General features: G+C 38.1%; 4 protein-coding genes across 5 annotated transcripts; 2 read left to right on the forward strand and 2 right to left on the reverse strand.

Annotated features, from left to right (window-relative positions):
- Positions 1–416: 416 nt before the first annotated feature.
- On the forward strand, positions 417–4,218 carry LOC113679955 (carbohydrate sulfotransferase 11-like). The gene is made up of 3 exons (XM_027196940.2): positions 417–598; positions 1,823–2,034; positions 3,328–4,218. The coding sequence occupies exons 1-3, from the start codon at positions 493–495 to the stop codon at positions 4,216–4,218; spliced, it is 1,209 nt and encodes a 402-aa protein (XP_027052741.2). The 5' UTR covers positions 417–492.
- On the reverse strand, positions 2,892–10,193 carry LOC113679982 (uncharacterized). Of its 2 annotated transcripts, none has more exons than XM_027196974.2 (8): positions 9,862–10,193; positions 8,358–8,543; positions 7,595–7,760; positions 6,953–6,984; positions 6,500–6,541; positions 5,471–5,592; positions 5,063–5,150; positions 2,892–4,810 (listed from the first exon to the last, which is right to left on the reverse strand). In XM_027196974.2, the coding sequence occupies exons 1-8, from the start codon at positions 10,132–10,134 to the stop codon at positions 4,358–4,360; spliced, it is 1,362 nt and encodes a 453-aa protein (XP_027052775.2). In that variant the 5' UTR covers positions 10,135–10,193; the 3' UTR covers positions 2,892–4,357. The 2 variants fall into 2 exon arrangements, with proteins under 2 accessions (XP_027052775.2, XP_089058949.1); XM_089202823.1 differs by having other exon boundaries at positions 5,024–5,150.
- Positions 10,177–14,163, forward strand: LOC113679981 (uncharacterized). Its single transcript, XM_027196972.2, has 4 exons — positions 10,177–10,862; positions 11,704–11,814; positions 12,288–12,428; positions 13,064–14,163. The coding sequence occupies exons 1-4, from the start codon at positions 10,336–10,338 to the stop codon at positions 13,479–13,481; spliced, it is 1,197 nt and encodes a 398-aa protein (XP_027052773.2). The 5' UTR covers positions 10,177–10,335; the 3' UTR covers positions 13,482–14,163.
- Positions 14,164–14,244: 81 nt separating this feature from the next.
- On the reverse strand, positions 14,245–16,574 carry LOC113679980 (uncharacterized). Its single transcript, XM_027196971.2, has one exon. The coding sequence runs from the start codon at positions 16,288–16,290 to the stop codon at positions 14,593–14,595; it is 1,698 nt and encodes a 565-aa protein (XP_027052772.2). The 5' UTR covers positions 16,291–16,574; the 3' UTR covers positions 14,245–14,592.
- Between the last annotated feature and the right edge of the window lie 762 nt (positions 16,575–17,336).

A 17,336-nucleotide genomic window follows, 5' to 3' on the forward strand; every position in this document is an offset into this window, starting at 1 on the left:
CATGGCTCTCGGTCCATCTGAGACATGAACACTACATACTCCATAGTTCATTGCCCAGAGCCCACTGAATATCAAGAATGGGCTATCACGCCACTGATTATCAGAGAATCCGCGTTTCCTTTCATTTTGCATGTTTCTTTTCTAAACTAACATAAAAAAAACGCGGCGATCATTTTAAGAGCGCTTCAGTAAGGTGACTTAATCTGCGACCAATCAGAATGTTTGCATCTTTATAATCGCCCTATGGTATACTAGGAAAATATAACGTGCAAGACTCCTGTAGATTACTATGGATACAATTGTTGTTATTAAGTCCGTAATTTGAATTTTAAATTCTATCTTTTGCATTCGAAGAGAATTTACTTTTCACATTTACGTAAGGCTTCCCCGGGCGTTCCTGATTCAGCCACTAATTTCTCTGATTCGTTACGTACAGCCAAAACAGGAGCTGTAGAAGAAACTGTAGAAGACTTTCACGGGCGCCACAAAACTATGACAGAGTGGAAATATTGTCGCTTTATAATGGTCATTGGTAGTTTAACTGTGCTCTTCCTGGTTGGGAGAGTGTTGGAGTTGCCCTTAAAGAAGACTATAATAGGTAAGCTTGGCAAAGCTGCTCATTAAGAAAGAGAGGTCTTTTATAAAAGTTTACAAGAGGAGGTATTTAGTTAAAGTATTTGAAGAGTATCGTTGAAAAAAAAACATATTATCTTGCTCTTTTAAGGGTACCAACAAAGTTTCTATAGTTTGGTAGTGCTACTAGAATGAAATGTACTCTTTTTGAAAAACTATCAGGTTTACATTCGAAAACCCGTTTTGATGTATTGGACAAAAAAGTTAATTCAAGTTGTTTTTATGTAGCCCCCCGGCGAGTTTTCGTTTCAAATCATGGATTTTTCAAGCGATAACGAATTGCATAATTCGTTGATACAGAGGCTAGTAATTCATCGCTGGTAAATTTGTCCTTTTGGGATAAAAACATTTGATGCCTGCAACTGCCACATCCTCGGAGACCATATCCCTCGGTAAAACCTTTGATTAGAGGTGAATAACTAAAAAAAATTCATGACAGTTATCAAGGAAAGTAAACTATAATCGCAGAATTTTTAATAATTCAAGTACTCTATCGTTTGATCTCTCTGCCTCCTAAGGGAAGTAGATTATTGTCGGTGAATTAAAACACCAAATCAGACATTTTTTGTAGCGGTAACACAGACTAACAACTCGGGAAAAAAAGGTTACGATTTTCCTCTTTTTCGGTTTTAAAAGAAAAACATTTATTTTGAAAATTTTGCAGAATCGGTCGGGTTTAATAATATTGCCATGCATTAACAAACTTTTCTTTCAGCGTATTCCTGTATTAGCTTGGAATATTCAGCGCAGCTGATCACAAATGGTCTTTATTTTGACTATATCATTCTCAAGAGTGTCCAAGAAGTAATTTAACCTTACAATATCAATACACTATTAAGCAGACTGGCGATAAGAAAATAAAAAACCGAGGTAAATCATTTGATTAAAAAAAAAAAAAAAGAAACAAATTCTCACGACTAATTGCATAAGAAATGTCAGGTAGAAGGTTAGAATGAGTGCTGTTTAGATCTTGGAAATGAAAGGGTCGAAGGCTCGCCGAAGCTTTTAGAAGTGCGCCTCTGTTTACACTAAGTTGTGTTATGTACCGCTAGTCATCATACGAGCTATTTGCTTGTTTTAAAAGGAATACAACGCTATCTGTTAGAGAGTTCCTGAAATATACTCAGGATCTCTATTTCTCTGTTTAAAAAGTAAACATACATTGATAAAATCTTCTTGCTTTGTACAGGACCATTTGTCATTCATCCGGGTGGAACCACAAAGAATAAAACGGTATCTATTTGTCTCTTGGTTAGAATCTCTTCACACAGTTTTATTTTGTGTAAATCGACAACCTTTAAAATCCTAAAATATAACATACATGGGGCAGTAACGAAACCAAACTTATTGGAAACAAAAAACAAATGGGTAGCGTTTATTTCCCAGCGAGATCATACAACTGTAACAGTGTATTCAAAGACCAGGTTATGTCTCGGAAAGACTTCAGGTTACATGGTCATTTTTAACTCTAGCCGCCTTAAGTTCTTGGCGTGTTAGAAGAAAATGCTAGCCGACAAGAGAGATGAAAGAAAAAAGGTTCCTCAGTCTAAAATACTAGAATACCTTTCTTGATCTGCACAGTTCATCGATAAATTCCGTGGAAAGTCAGCTTAAAAAAAGGATGGTGTGCGAAATACTGGGCTGTGAGAATAATTTTCCATTCAGCGGAGGTTCCTGTATGTCAGGTTGCTCTATTATTTGAAGTTGGACATTTTATGGTAAAAATTCTGTAAACCCATATCTCTTACGCGTGACCACGACAGAATTTCGCCTTACAATAACGATACAATGATGAAAATAAAGCAAAATATCAATTGGAGGATTAGTTGATCCAACACCAAATTCTCAGAACTAACGCTATGAGAATTGTAAGGCAGACAGTAAGGAGAATTACTTATGAGATGTGGGAGTAAAGGGGTCAGTAATGGAATATTCAAGGAACCCTTGCTCGTACAGAAGCCCATGTTGTGTTATTTACTTCAGCATACAGGGTGTCGGTTAACCTCTGATTCTGGTACGTTTCGCAAAGTTAGCAAGCTTTTTAAAATTACTTTTCCCTTTATGACAACGTTCACAGCTAGTTAGGGTTTTTTCTCAATTTTAGGGTCTGTGCCCTCTTTACTCAACCTTTATTCAAAATTTACTGTCTTGCAACGCGGGGCCATCCTGTAAGACAGGGGTCCGCTGAATGCAAGTAAAGAGGAGGACAATAGGGACTTTAAGAAAACCACGACGGCAATGGCAACGAGAACGTCACGTAGTAAACAAAAGGTTTAATGAGCAGAACAATGGCCCTGCACTTGCATTGTAAATCTTCGTAAATTTCTTTGCGTCCTTTTATGAAATGACCAAAATTTACGAACGTGAACGACAACAGCTAATTTTCTTAATTTTCTAACGCTGTGTTCCATATTTAGCTTAGACAGAGGGAAGAGTATCGAGATTCGTCATTTTTTTAACCGAAGTTGTTCACGGCGTCGCCGTCGGTCGTTTCTTAAACTCCGTATTATCAGGACTTCCGCTAAATGTAGGGTCAGCTACATACTGGTTTCACTGTAACCCCCAGAATGTGCCTAATAAACATCGGAACAAAAATAAGTAGTCTACATAGTTTTGAGCACTCTTAACATTTGAAACTATTGTCACTTTTCGTGTGCTCTCTGCCACATGTGACTACCGTTTTTACTCTTACAGTCAAACACAACCTTGGCGGTTAACGATGCTTTTACGAGAGCCGCCAAAACACAAGCAGCAAGAAAAAGACACCTGACTCATTATTGCAGGACACATTCTGAAAATCCAGAACTACCTGATAAACAGCAGCTTGGGCAACTTCTTGTCGACGATGACGAAAATTATATCTTTTGCTCTGTTCCTAAGGTTGCCAGCACAACAATTAAGGGAATTTTGTTGAGTTTGCGAAATGACAGCGATAAAATTGAGAAATTTTCCGTGCATACGCCGAGTTTGTGGCAACACATGAGTCAATTCAACATAACGGAAAACTCAAAACGTCTAATGACACATTTTAAGTTCCTTTTTGTGCGTGAGCCGTTTCACCGTTTACTATCCGCCTACAAAGACAAATTCTGGGGGAGTAATCGAATCTACACAAATGGTTTTCGCCGAATAATAGTCCAAGAATTCAGACCTCAAGATATTGAAACAATCAGCACTACAGCTAACAATGTGAGTTTCAATGAATTTCTCAGGTACATTTTAACTTATCCTGATTCCTTCATCTCCCGCGATGACCACTGGAAACAATACGGAAATCTTTGTTTCCCTTGTGTCATTCAATTTGATTTCATCGGCCATTATGAAACGTTAGACGACGACGCCACTTATTTACTAAAACTGGCGGGAATTGACGACCGCGTGGTTTTCCCGCCAATTCATTCGTCGAGAGCTGACGATGATTTCCTCAAATTCTATTCACAAGTTCCACACCAGCTTATTTTTCGAATAGGAGAAATTTTTAAGAAAGATTTTGAAATGTTTGGTTATTCCTTCCCTAGACCCTTAAAAGAATTACTTACAAACTATACAATGAATACTAACTCTGATTCTAGGAAACATGAGTAAAACTCATATTTTTAAAGATCCATATTATTTTGTGGAGAGAGACGGATGACAAAGTATTTTTTCCAGGCTGACTATAGGTACTAGGGGAATCAATACAACTACAACGAATGCTCTGTCTCTCAGAAGTGGAAAAATAAAGTCACTTCTTGAAGAAATCTGATATCATTCTCTGGTTGTTTGGTGTGGAACATTTCTTTTGATTTTTCGAGCTTGGTGATGGATGCTTTTCTCTGGGAGATAATAAACCTGCTTGACTTGAAGTTCGTTTGGTGGCAAAACCAGACGAGCACAACTTAGACTCTTCGAGGGGTGGCATGGGATGTTTGCTTTCAGATCCTTCGGACTCTGTTGTAGCAGATATGATGGTTTCAGATACCTTAACGTCATCATCTTTTCCAGAAGCCACCGTATCAAGTGAGTCCTTTTGAATGACAAGCGATTTTTTTAAAACGGAACTTTCATTCTTTTGTTTGTCTGGTGTTGTGGGAACATTTGAGCAGAACCGTAACATGCCAGTGTTGGAGATCTTGCTTTTCCAATCGTACGCCATGTTTCCTATTTCCTTTGTCAAGTTCTTTGAGTTAATGATTGGCTAAAAGCGAACATGAACAGATTTGTCACCTGAAAAGCTCTGCAAATTTTGCCCCACATGTACTCGTTTTCAAATCATCTAGCCTAGATGGGTGTTTTACTTCAGAAAAAAGAGGCCAATTTCATCGAAAAAGTTAGTGTTTCCTCAGGCAGGTCACAACCGAGATATTAGACATAAAATAAACTTTACAAGAGAAAAAATAGAAAAAATTACTTCAAACACAAATCTCTCGTCGAAAGCTTCTGACCCTACCTGATCTTCATGATCTGTTCCCCACATAAAATAAATTGGTCCTTGCATTGAATTCTGCAATTCAGGCGAGCGTAAGCGCTTTCCCCAACTGTGGATAGAAAAAAAGAGTTACGGGTGGAGAGTGAGTTATGAGTAAAGTCACCACCTCCTTAGTTAAGGCAAATGCGAGACAGTTTGTCTCCCCAAACCGTGAGACCCGGGAGCTGATCAGGCTTCTGTTAAGGGTGAAACGTAGAAAAAACAGAGCTAAAAAAACTGTGGGTGGAGTGAAAAGAGGAAGATGAATTTGTCCACTGCTGGGCGTTAAAACACTCACGTATACAACTGTGATATCAAACATAGGACTACTATAACGAGCAAGACTCGTAATTACATTGACACAGAAAGATAGCAACTGCTCCTACAAACCTCTTGATCTCCTCTTCACTTAAGACCCGTTGTTTCCCAACTCTGCGATGCACGCGGACATAAGCAAAGTCACATGACCCAAGCGCCATGATAATCGGTACCACTCCTCCACAACCTGACTCCTGTCAAAAAAACCAACTTTTTATCCTCTCAGACTAATTTTGATGTCCAATTTTTTTTACTTTTACTCACCCTAACAAGACTTAGTATGTTTAGGATGAACACAAAAGAGTGATGAAAGCTGAAAAATTTAACAATGATGGAAGCTAAGGGAAAATTTTTTCTTTTTCAGCGTTGGTAGTAAAATGGAACAATAAAATAATGACTCCATATAAGAATCAATCAAACACTTATATAGAAAACATAATATGCGTCCTTGTAAAGTAAACGTTCTTTAAGACGTATAATCATCAAACTTGATATGTTCATGTTACTTGTAAAATGTACATAAGCCTATAGGCCCACAACTGCTTGATTTCATTACAACTTGTTCCTGTTTGAATAGCATGAAGCCAACAGAGGGTGTAAGGAGTGAAAGTACTTAGCCACTAACCCCCCCCCTCCCCTCTACTGGATGTGAGGAAGGTCTATTGCAGCTAAACCCTTTCCAAAAGGCTTCTGACAGCTTCCAAGTATTCATTTGTACTCCGGGGTGCCCAAGTAAATAAGTAAGTAGGTAGATGTTCCAGAATTCAGTATATTAACAATTACTCAAAAAAGTTGGGTAAATAGTTGTGGATATTTATCAAGCCACAAAACAGCAAGATAAATATCCACCACTTTCACCAACACTGAGGTGTTTTTTTGAGCATAAACCACACAGATGGTGGGAAATTAAACTCTTGATGAGCAATTTTGATAGTACTTTCAACTCAATTCCAAACCAGCCATTCAATGCACCCTAAAAGCACTACTTGCCTGTATGGTATGTATTAAATCGTAATTTGTAATGCTAATCTAACATAAGTGTATCCTGAAAAAGTGTAGCTATGATCAAAGGGATTTGACTGTCAAAATAAATGAAAGTACCTTCCCTTGTCCTTCTGCTGATTTGTTCTTTTCAACATAGAGCTGTAAACAAATTGGACATGGAATTTCAGAATTGATAAATGAACTCATTTTATGATACATTCCCAAAACCATCCAGCAAAGTTGGAACTAAAAACTGAGATCTCTATTGTGTCAAAGGTAGTTGTCACGACTACACCTGCTTGAACAATTGTCTGAATATTTTCAGTTTCCTAATACAAATAGAAAGGATGGAGGATAAAACTAGGAAAAAGTGCACAGCTATAGAGAGCTGCAATAAGTGGTCACCAAAACTATTCAGAATATAGAGCAGAGGAAGAAATTTACAAATATGACCAATTTGTAACTTAAATATCATCTAAATAGAACATAAACAGTAGTTAACAAGCAAAATTTTGAGGTAGGTTAAGAATAAGAGAACCCCTAAAAGTGATTACAAAATGCTTTTCTAACCTCACTTTGCAGTTCATCAGCAACCACCAGACCTTATATGAAAAATAATCACCAAAAAATAATTGATCTTTTATAAAAATGCACTGTTACAATATATAGTCATGTAGAGTCTGCACCTGAACAAAGTTCTAGCACACAAACTGCTGGAGCATGTCTTGGTTTCCATAGCATAAAGAGGAATCATAGAAGTATGGGTGTGTCCCTTAGATGGGGCACTTGTCAATCCCAAATTACTATTTGTATCTATCCATGTTTCTATGGCAAATTCTTTGGCACTCACTTCTGGGTTTTTTCAAGAAATATATAAGCAGGAAAACAGTGTAACTTAAAAGGAAAGTACTCTCTACCTCTGAATAAAAAGCAACTCAGGCCATCAAACTCTTACAAAAGAATTCTATGATTTGTGATGTCATTCATATTCATGGATGGTGAGGGGCTCTTGTGAAAGTTTAGTGTCATACCTTTGTACAATACACTTTAGCCCCATGTAGAAACTCAGGAACTTTTAATCTTGAGTTTCCTACTAAGGAAGGTGTTGTATTACAAGCATGATAACTTCTCAAAAGTAATCCCATTTGCCTCAATTTAGCCTCTAGCATTCTTCTAATTTTTTTATTCCAAATTACAAGTTGCTGTACTCACCAATATTGTGCTGTTTCAACCAGTCCAGGGTTGTATGTAAATTCTCAGTTGTAAACCAAACTCTTGAGCGAAATTCTACAGCCATATGATAATTCACACCCAGAAATTTTCTACACTCCATAATGTGCTCCTTATTTTCATTGGTAGGATGAAAACCTAAGTGAAACTGAAGGATACAAAGTGATTTTACAAACAAACAAAGCAATAAATATGAGACTGATCAAGCCTTATTAGCTGTAAGCAGGCTCAATTGGACAGCATACTCATTTCTCTTGTGCTTAGACAACAATGTTCTTGTTATGTCACCAGGTACACTTGACACCATTATGATGGTTTTCTGGTTTTTCCTCAAATCTTTTTCCTGGTTTTGATTAATTGTTAAAATTGATAACAGGGCTTAGCATATTCAATAATTCTGTTTGTAGTCATACTTCTTTTGTGTTTCTTTTAGCTACATCTTTAGGCCCCCTTCACCTCAAAATAACAAACAGTATGACATTGAAAATGTTTTTGAATTCATAATATAATTTTTTACTTTAGCAAGATTGGAAAGAAATTTAAAGAAATGGCTGTGCAAATGACATGTACATTAATTCAAAAACCCTAACATGCATAATAAAGGAATATCTAGTAACAGAATAACTGGGTTTTGTAGATCATCATTTAAAATGCACATTCTACAACTAATCAAAATCAAGGAACATGAAGATATTCCTTGGTGGATGCTTCATTTGTTAATTTACAAAAATTATCACCAGGTTACCTGGAAAATGACAACTCCCAATTTGTTTTTCTGATAAGCAGGTAGAAGAGCAGAGTTGAATCTGTCCCAGAGCTTCTGTTTTTGCAGTACACTTAATTCCTCCCAGGTGATTGACATTTGTCCTCTAATGACATTCTGTGGAAGCTCATCTCTGACAACATGTGGTAGTGCTGACATAGAGATTGACTGAAAAACCAGAGCAGTTTCAATCCCTCTAGTCTGTCTGAGAGGTTTAACCCTTAAACTCCCAACATCTGATTGTTAATTCTCTCCTCTAGCTGCTATACAATTCTTAAAATAAATGGGACTTAGCAGCATACAGTTCATGAGGTGACTCTTTTCCACTGTTTCCAGGTCAGAGTGGAATTTTAAAAAGTTAGTTTTTGCAGAGAGGGAAAAACTTAAAGACCTGGAGAAACACCCTGAAGCAAGGACAAGAAACAACAACAACAAACTCAACCAACATATAACACCAGGTCTGGGAATCGAATCTGGGCCACAGTGGTGGGAGGTGAGTGCTTTCACCACCAAGCCATCCCTAATTCCCTGAACTCTTGTAAATTAGTTTTGAGAACTTTGTGTTGGATCAGGATATCAACCTCTACCAAATAAGTTTGAGTATTCTTGGTAACTGTTTGCTGGATAATATATGGATATAAGGAAAAGTTACATGTTAACCACTTCTGGGAGTTCGAGGGTAAAGCTCTCACTTGTTAGTTAATTTAGCAATATAACCTCATGAGCTATAAATCTTTTACTATGCAAGTCAAGTCCTCTTAAGTCTCCAAAAACTATAAGCTCAAAGATGTAAGAGTTAAAATCCTTGTTCAGAAGTGTAAAGAGACTAGGAATGTATTTAATTCCTTTGAATAGAGAACTGATGCACTGCAAGATCCAGAAGATTTGCCAGGAAACCCATCTATCCTTCTTGATAGAGTAATATACTGTAGGAGCCTAGTATCTTGCTCAACAACCAACCAAATAATTCCTACTAAGTCTGAAATAAGAATTTTTCATTCAGAGTCTGAATATTGGATATTAGGCAACCATGTGACATGTGTCATTTCAAGTCAAGTATACTTGATGATGTTTTGTCTGGTGATCAGTATAACGAATTTGGGTCAAGAGTTCAACAGCATAAGTCCTAGCCCAGCTATTGTGTTATGTTACCAAATAACTTGTATGACCTTTCAAAAAGATTACATAAATAACCTGTTTGAGGCGCAAACAATGTAGCTCAAGCTAAGGGGTACTAATAAGCCCCATGGTCTAGAGCACAACCTAACAAGATACAAAATACAATCACATCAGGGGAAGTAAAAATACTGTCACAAAAATTCTTCTAACCAAGGTAATAAATTTATTGGAAAAGAATCACGACACAAGAGGCTTCCGATGCCCCTCGCTCCGCCTCCTCCACCCACCCAGTTGTAGTGATACCCCGCTGTGAAATTCATTATCATGTTCAACAGTTTAAAGCTGTAACTTCTATGGTAACTCTTACCTTCCTTGTAAATAATCCAAATGCTTTGAAGTGGAACTTGAAACCCGTCGGAACGCACTTGAGCCATTTTTCCACTCTCATTGGACTGGGAATCGCATAATTACTCGTGTCGCATTCAACACAAGGGAAAAATCTAGAATAATGCAGTAAACGGTCCTCTGTTGTCTTAACTGAAGCTGGATAAAACCTTCCGCACTTCACAATCGACGAATCCGACCAACCACAAGTTCCCTGGAGAACTTTCCCCACGAGATCTGCACTATTCCCCGCCATTTTCTTGCTAGTACTTAGTCTCTATACTAGTCTCCCCTTAACGATTGCACCTAGAGCATTGGAAAGAAAATTGATTCCAATATGGTGGACGTGTCAACATATTTGGGTCTTTCGTGTCTACAAGTTATTGTGAAACGTTGTTCCCCAATATTCTGAAGTAAAACCCAGAAACATGGAGTTTTGTTATTGAATTATTCCCTGATGTCATCTTGGGCCGGATTCACAGACGAGGAGCTCCTCCGGCTAAGACAGACTGCAGGAGAAGATGGGACAGCTCTAGGAAGCCTTAGAAAGTCAGCGATAAACACTGCAAAACGACAACGACCTCGTGAGAAAGTACGATCAAGAGGTACATCTTCAGGGAAACTAGATTCCGGGAAGAAAGAAGGAAATGAAGACCAGGGCGCGAGAGATTGCGCTCAGTTAGCGCCGCAGAACACAAGCTCCAAATCTTACAGTGGTCGCTCAACTTCGCGACTTGATTCCAGGGAAGAAGAAAAGGAAAATTCTTCTCCAGAGTGTGAAAGGCGGGGAAAAAGTGTAAGCCAAGTGAAAGAAAGGAATTCTCTCCCTGAAGAATCGTCTTTAGAGAACAAGTCTCTGAAGAACGCCAATGATCAACAAGGAAGAGCTTTCGAGGTGGATGATGGCCATCAAGAGCAAAGCGGTATACTTACGGATAAAGAGGTGGAAATCGATCTCCCTAATATAATCGACGAGAATGATAGGTAGGATTAGGGAAAGGTATTATTAAAGTTTTATTTGATCAGTTTACACGGACAGTTGCTGTTGAGGGTACTTGCCAGTTTGCGAACATTTGAACCCACATTCCATAATTGAAAGATTGGTCTCCTAGTGACACATTTAATTAAAAGTAATTTTACTTCTTTTGCCATTGAACGCACTTTATGCCTTGTATGTTTGTCTTGTTAACTGCTTTCAATAAGCGCTGAACGTTTTAGATAACCTATACAGAAAATATGGTGAGTAATCAAGAAATTGTTTTGGTTTTTACACAATACCTGTAAGTGCAGTACATTCAATTTGGCAGAGGTACATGAAAATTTTTCGAATGTGCAGTATTAACATAAAAAAAGTTGGGACACTTTAATCAAAAGACCAAAGTGATAAAAAAATGATTTTTCCTCCTTTTTGTTTCATTTTACACTTGTAGCCTCCTCCTACCCCCAGGTTTTCCATATTTTGTGCCAACAAAGCAACTCTTTGAGATGAAAGCACACAATGGGGGGGAATGGGGTGAAAGTCAATAAGGGGTGCACTTTGTCCAAAATGCAAAGCAATAGGTGTTACATCCCTCGATGCTTACTGCAGTTGTCAGACATCTGATAAAGTTTGCTTATTTCTAACAGTTTGTGACTAACTAAAGATGCTGCTGCCCAGTCAAGTCTATTTAGATTTTCTTGAACAAATTTTAAAAGTTCTCTTTTTGAGCAATCAGTCAGTCTCTGTATCCAAGTGAGGACCTATCCAAGAAGACAAATTATTAAACATATATTAATGACAATAAACCTATCAATACTTTTAATTACATGTAAACCTTTTGCATAGAATACAAGCAATTGAATTGTCAGCTTTGGAAAAGATGCAAGAAAAACAGAAACAGATTGAGCAGGAAAATAAAAGAAGGAAAGCAGCTCTTCAGGAAACAATAAAGAAAAGGTATTCATTTACTAGTTCACAAATTCAAAAAAGGGCAAGTAAAACATATTGATCAATGATACTGTCTTTCTCTGATTAACTTTTTAAGGTTCAATTACAGGGGAATCAGTACAGGATAATAAGTGCCCCCATCGATTAAGCCTCCTTCCAATAAGCACCCCTCCTTTCAGCTGAAATTTTGAATGATTAAAGTTAAGTTAAGGATTATATAGGTTTTAAGTCTGAGGGGAACATATTGTGGCATACTTATTGACAGCAGGGTGAATATATCACATACAAAAATAGGAGAAAGCAGAGAGGATTTTCTAGACTGCGTAATGATTATATTTTGTGGTGTGAAAAGTTTGCATGAACAGAGCACTCATCAAGGAGGTCATTCATCACAATGGTTTCATTTATTACCAGTAACTTTTCTTCAGTTGTGATTTGTGCCTCTCATGTTGTCTTATTTTGTTTATTTTTTGTTTGGTTAGATATCAGAAAACCCAAGCAGAAGCACACACTCTTAGTTTAGTTCAGAAAGAGTTGAGCCATCTTGACAGTCTACTGTCTGCTGATGTAGCTATTCTTCGAGACAAGATAGAGGAGAGCAGTAGAGATTTCCTTAGTGCACAGTAAGTGAATAAGCACACTAACCAGTTTAAGTTTGTCAAGATGTTTCACAATGAATTCTCAGTTTTACATAGCACTTTTTCTCTAAATTTTATAGGAGTAAATTGAAAAATGCCAATCTGAATTAACTGCAGCACTGGCAACAGATTTTGTATTTTGGCAGATTTCTAAGATGTTTTATTATTGACTCTTTAATCATCTCTCTGCCCCTAATGTCACTTCAATGAAGCGTTATCAAATTAGACAAGGGAACCAATCAAATTTAGCAGTTCCAATGGATAACATCTCATAAGATCACAGAAACATACACAGTTGCTTAAATTTATTTAAATCAGGCATAAATTTGTTGCCATACTATTTTGTGTTCTACTTGTCTACCATCTTGAGTCTGACATTTGACAGTTCCTAAACATTTCCTGGCTCAAACAAAAGCTCACATTCTGTCTTTAACAGGACTCTTATTGAAAGTATATCAGTATCATTGACCTCAACTGTGCTCAATCTTTGACATGAAAGTCTGCTAAACAGTTGTAAAAAGTTTAAATTTTTGATTGCCAAACATGACACGTGTCCACGCTTAGATGAAAACAGTGGTAATGTTCACAGCAGGACAAACTACTTGAAACTTTATTTTCAGAAAGAGGTATGAAAAGGCAGAAAAAGAGTTTGTGGAGGCAAAGATGGATTTACACAGAAAAACGGAAAGGAAAGATTTGCTAACAGAGCACCTGTATACCATTATTAGAGAAAATGAATTAAGAAAGGCAAAAAAACTCGAAGAACTCATGGTAAAGCTTAATGTCGGGAACGATGTTGGCTTTTCAGCACAAAATGAGGGTGATGAAGCCATTATGGAACAGAACAATTCAGAAATTCCTGTACTATCAGAGGATAAGGCGAGAAGAGAGATTCCAGAATCGAATTCAGGTTCGGCTTTACATCCATGTCATGCAGAAGAAGACAAAACTCCTATCGAACAGACTGAAGTTGACATGGCAAAACAGAAAATGTTGTCTGAAGCGGTTTCAGAAAAAGAAGTTACAGTTCCGACCTGATTAAGCTTCCCTTTACTTTAGACAAACATTTCAAAAATTTAGGACCGGAAGTGACAATCATGACTCTAGGTGAACTACTTGGATATCGTGCTGGCTGACACTTCTTAGATACCTAGTGAACCTCATGAAATGCCAAAAAATCAGCAGAATTCGTTGGAAGACTTGATTTTATAGCTTAACTTCTCAATGGAACGTAGTTTTATATACTCCGCATTAGAGGAGTCATTCATCGTTCAGTTTTTTGAGCTGAATCTCTTCTGGGAAATAAACGTTGTAAATTACCATAAGAGGCTTGCTTATTTACTCGAACATAACACAGACCTGTCGAATTAGCCACGCCCTCCTTTCGACCCTCCCGCCTTATATGAGGGTCTCAGTGGTGTTAACCGTTAGGCATAAAACGGACAAAATTGAACAGTTTCCTTTAAAAGTCTTCACCCCTTTGAGATCCTCTTATTAGCGTCTTTGTTATCTTCCACTCAAATTATAAAATAGTCGACCAGTGGAAATCGTGTTAGACACTAAAAACAATCAAACTCGGTCATTTAAGTGTTCCTGCGCTTCAAGCACTTTGCTTGTTCCACTTTGAGTTTTCATTGGCGAATGAAAAAGTTAATCTTAGTTCTGTTTGGTTACTAGGATTACTTTGTGAAACCTCTCTATTAAAGCAATTTCAAGTGTGTGTTTAGTGTAAGTGTTGCTCCAGGAAACTCGCGCCACTTTCTTAATTAATCAGATTCAAGATATAAACCAATGGTGGCTTGGTAACTCGTGTTATCTTGTTTTATTTTGAGTTCTACTGGGGCTCTTTGTGGTAATTTATTCCGATTGGTTGAAGTGATTACTTTGGTTTTGGTTTTACAATCGAAATGCGCTTCACATCCTGTAATAATTTGCAGTTATGAGACAACGAGGATGAATGTAAGTGGTCAGAGTGAGGGGAGATAAAGTCCAACAAGGGTTATCGTTCATGGTGAGAACTTGCTGCTTATTTCATTCCGTCCTCAACTGAAAGACGTAAACAAAGCGGCAGCAATTTTGTCCTGGTCAATGTGTGACATTCATGAAATTTGCCATTTGTTGATTAATAACTAGGGATTCATAGGCAAATTCATTTCCTACCCACTTCCTCATCGTTAAACACCCCGAGTGTTGATATCGACATAAACTGAATCCATTGATCGTCTTTTGAGGAAACCACGAGGGTGCCATCGGAGAACAGGGCTATATCCGTGGGGCGTCCATCGATGGGGAATGCCTCGAGAAAAGTTCCGTCGGGTTTGTACGTTTGAATAGAACTAGATCCCCAGTCACACACTAACAATATTCCCTCTCTTGGATCAAAAGTCATTCCTGTCGGTAAAACCAGACGGCCATTGCCATTAATTTCGTCGTCTTTACTCCCAAAATGCCGAAGAAAATCGCCATACTCGTTGTAAACCATAATGCAGCCTTTTTCCATGTCTGTCACAAAGTAATGCTTGTCATGGTAAAGGACTTTGAAAGGGAATAACAAAGCCCCTTCGCCTGAGAACCCGAACCTCAAATCGGGTTTTCCGAAAGGCGTATCCGAGTGTACGATGATGCACGCTCGGTATTGTTTCGCCAAGGGTTCGCATGTGAGTAAAAATCGTCCATACCGATCAGTTGAAACAAAACAGTATTTGACACCCCACTGTGAGCTACTTCTGTAACTCACTTTAAAGGTTCCGTCAATTGGGTTAATAAGATGTACGTCACGAGCACCGTTGACGGTGATCAAGTCTTTTTTGTCCTTGGAAAAAGCAACACCTGAAAACATCATGGCAGGCTGGGGAGAGTTCGCTGGAGATGTAAATCTATTCACGAAATCACCATTTCGATTCAAAATCAGAATATTGTTGTTCTCTGGATCAGCTACAGCCACCTGCTTGAGACCATCTGTCGTGATGCTTAAGGGTGAAAATGACTCGAAGCCAAAGTTTGAAGCAGTGATCTTACGCAGTGTTGTGAGTGATACTCTCATGAACTGCAGAGGGGTAGAGATTCCAATTTTCACTCCGCTCGGATCACTCATGGATAATTCGCCGATGCCCTGACTTTCCATCCTTTGCAGAAAATCTTTGTTTGCGTCAAATGAAGCAGCAAATGAATTTAACTCGTTCATCTCTTTGTATAATTTGTCCTCTGGGCTATTGTGCGCCAAGGAAGCTAGAGTGGTTTTCATCTTTGAAATTTCCCCATCGTTCTTCCCATCGTAAGTGCTCAAAGAAACATTAACGTGAGCTTGTACCCTCTGTTTGAAAGCTTCCGTATTTTCTTCAAGGCGGCTGAAGACGCTGTCTTGTTGAGAGATAAACTCTTCCACTCTGCTGATCAACTCTGTTTCGCTTAGCCTTGTCTTTCTGACAATCTCATCAGCCATTTTGTGAATTTCTTCTTTCATAGACTCTCCATGTTCGAATTTTCTTTGTCGACTCAATTTTAGTTCCTTCATCAATTCATACAAAATTTCCACCTTTGTTACGCATGCTTGAATCCCCTTGGAAAGCTTCTCGCGTTCTTTTTGCGGCTCGGTTTGTTGTAAAAGTTTCACCAGGAACACGTTTGTCTGTAAATCATCAAGGTCATCCTCACGAATAAAAGATTTTTGTCGACACGTAGGGCATTGTATGTAGGCCGGTTTCGCTCGCATTATAATATTTTTTAGACACTGTCGACATACGTTGTGATTGCAAGTAGGCAGAACTTTCGGATCTTGAAACTCTTCTAAACAGACCGGACAACAGTAATCATAAAAATCCGTATCCTTATACTCGCTGGAAGCCATTTTCAGGCGGTATTTTTCAGACCAGTGGAGAAGTAACTGCCAAACACTTCCTGACAATACACAGCTGGGAGTTTAAAAGTTGTTCATTTACATTGGATAAAACCGACGATATGATAATGCGAACGTGTGGCTTTCAGATTTGCATACATGAAACAGTTTGATTGGGCTCAGCGAATGAGAAGTGAATCTCAAAACGTCACTATCGCAATATTAGCCTCAATGGACAAACATACATGACTCACCTTGGAAAAAATTAAATATCCATTAACGAAAATGGGATAATTGGGCGCACTCTCGTGAATATAATGACTCTTTCGTAGAACTACATCATTTATTTGCTCAGTTGGAACATCCAACTGCAATAATAAACAGAAACGAAATAATAATGAGCGAGCTCGAATACCGATTTTCAAACCTTGTCTTATCGCCATGCCGTTTGAACAATGAAAGCACTTTTTGCTGATAAACACTGTATCGGAAAATTAATTTCAAAAATTCTGAAGCTTTGTTTTGAGACCAAGAAAAGAAACTTACGGGAGTTCATTAAATTAGCATACCGTAAACTGCCGCTTGTAGGCGCCGCGCTGATGCAACTTCGCAAGGGGATTTTAGAAGGGCTGATAAACGGTGGGGCTTATATCCAAGGGGGCTTATGACCGGTATAGAAAAAATGGTTCGAAAAGAGCCATAGCAGTACTGATTAGAACGCGTTTTGCGTTCACTAGTTCTTAATTAGGCTTCAAAACTTCATAAAAATCGACTTCACATCAATACCTTTGAATTAATGTGTATATGTTATCTCTTGGGGAACAAGGTGCACAAAGGGCAGGTAAGGAAACAAATACGCGAGACGCAGAGTGCATTATATAGACTATCATCATAATCAATGGCAAATTCGTGCTGTACACAAAAAAAGATCGTCGTTAAGCTGATTGTATGCGATAAGTTGATTGTATGCGTGAAGTTGAAGCCTGTTAACTCAGTGTTCCACAATAATACCACAATGAAGCATTGAAAAGTTTCGTCAATAGTATTTTACATTGAAG

Source organism: Pocillopora damicornis, chromosome 4, assembly GCF_964200805.1.
Source record: "Pocillopora damicornis chromosome 4, jaPocDami1.2, whole genome shotgun sequence".
NCBI lineage: Eukaryota > Metazoa > Cnidaria > Anthozoa > Scleractinia > Pocilloporidae > Pocillopora > Pocillopora damicornis.

What these genes read in the sequence shown, in the direction of transcription:
- LOC113679981 (XM_027196972.2), top strand. Translation starts at nt 10,336, where the DNA reads ATGTCATCTTGGGCCGGATTCACAGACGAGGAGCTCCTCCGGCTAAGA. An exon ending in ATAATCGACGAGAATGATAG is followed by an intron (nt 10,863 to 11,703) that starts GTAGGATTAGGG and finishes CCTTTTGCATAG; the next exon opens with AATACAAGCAATTGAATTGT. An exon ending in CAGGAAACAATAAAGAAAAG is followed by an intron (nt 11,815 to 12,287) that starts GTATTCATTTAC and finishes TTGTTTGGTTAG; the next exon opens with ATATCAGAAAACCCAAGCAG.
- LOC113679955 (XM_027196940.2), top strand. Translation starts at nt 493, where the DNA reads ATGACAGAGTGGAAATATTGTCGCTTTATAATGGTCATTGGTAGTTTA. An exon ending in CTTAAAGAAGACTATAATAG is followed by an intron (nt 599 to 1,822) that starts GTAAGCTTGGCA and finishes TGCTTTGTACAG; the next exon opens with GACCATTTGTCATTCATCCG. An exon ending in CCCAGCGAGATCATACAACT is followed by an intron (nt 2,035 to 3,327) that starts GTAACAGTGTAT and finishes TTACTCTTACAG; the next exon opens with TCAAACACAACCTTGGCGGT.
- LOC113679982 (XM_089202823.1), bottom strand. Translation starts at nt 10,134, where the DNA reads ATGGCGGGGAATAGTGCAGATCTCGTGGGGAAAGTTCTCCAGGGAACT. An exon ending in GTTGAAACAGCACAATATTG is followed by an intron (nt 6,985 to 7,594) that starts GTGAGTACAGCA and finishes TTTTCATATAAG; the next exon opens with GTCTGGTGGTTGCTGATGAA. An exon ending in AGTGAAGAGGAGATCAAGAG is followed by an intron (nt 5,151 to 5,470) that starts GTTTGTAGGAGC and finishes TTCTATCCACAG; the next exon opens with TTGGGGAAAGCGCTTACGCT.
- LOC113679980 (XM_027196971.2), bottom strand. Translation starts at nt 16,290, where the DNA reads ATGGCTTCCAGCGAGTATAAGGATACGGATTTTTATGATTACTGTTGT.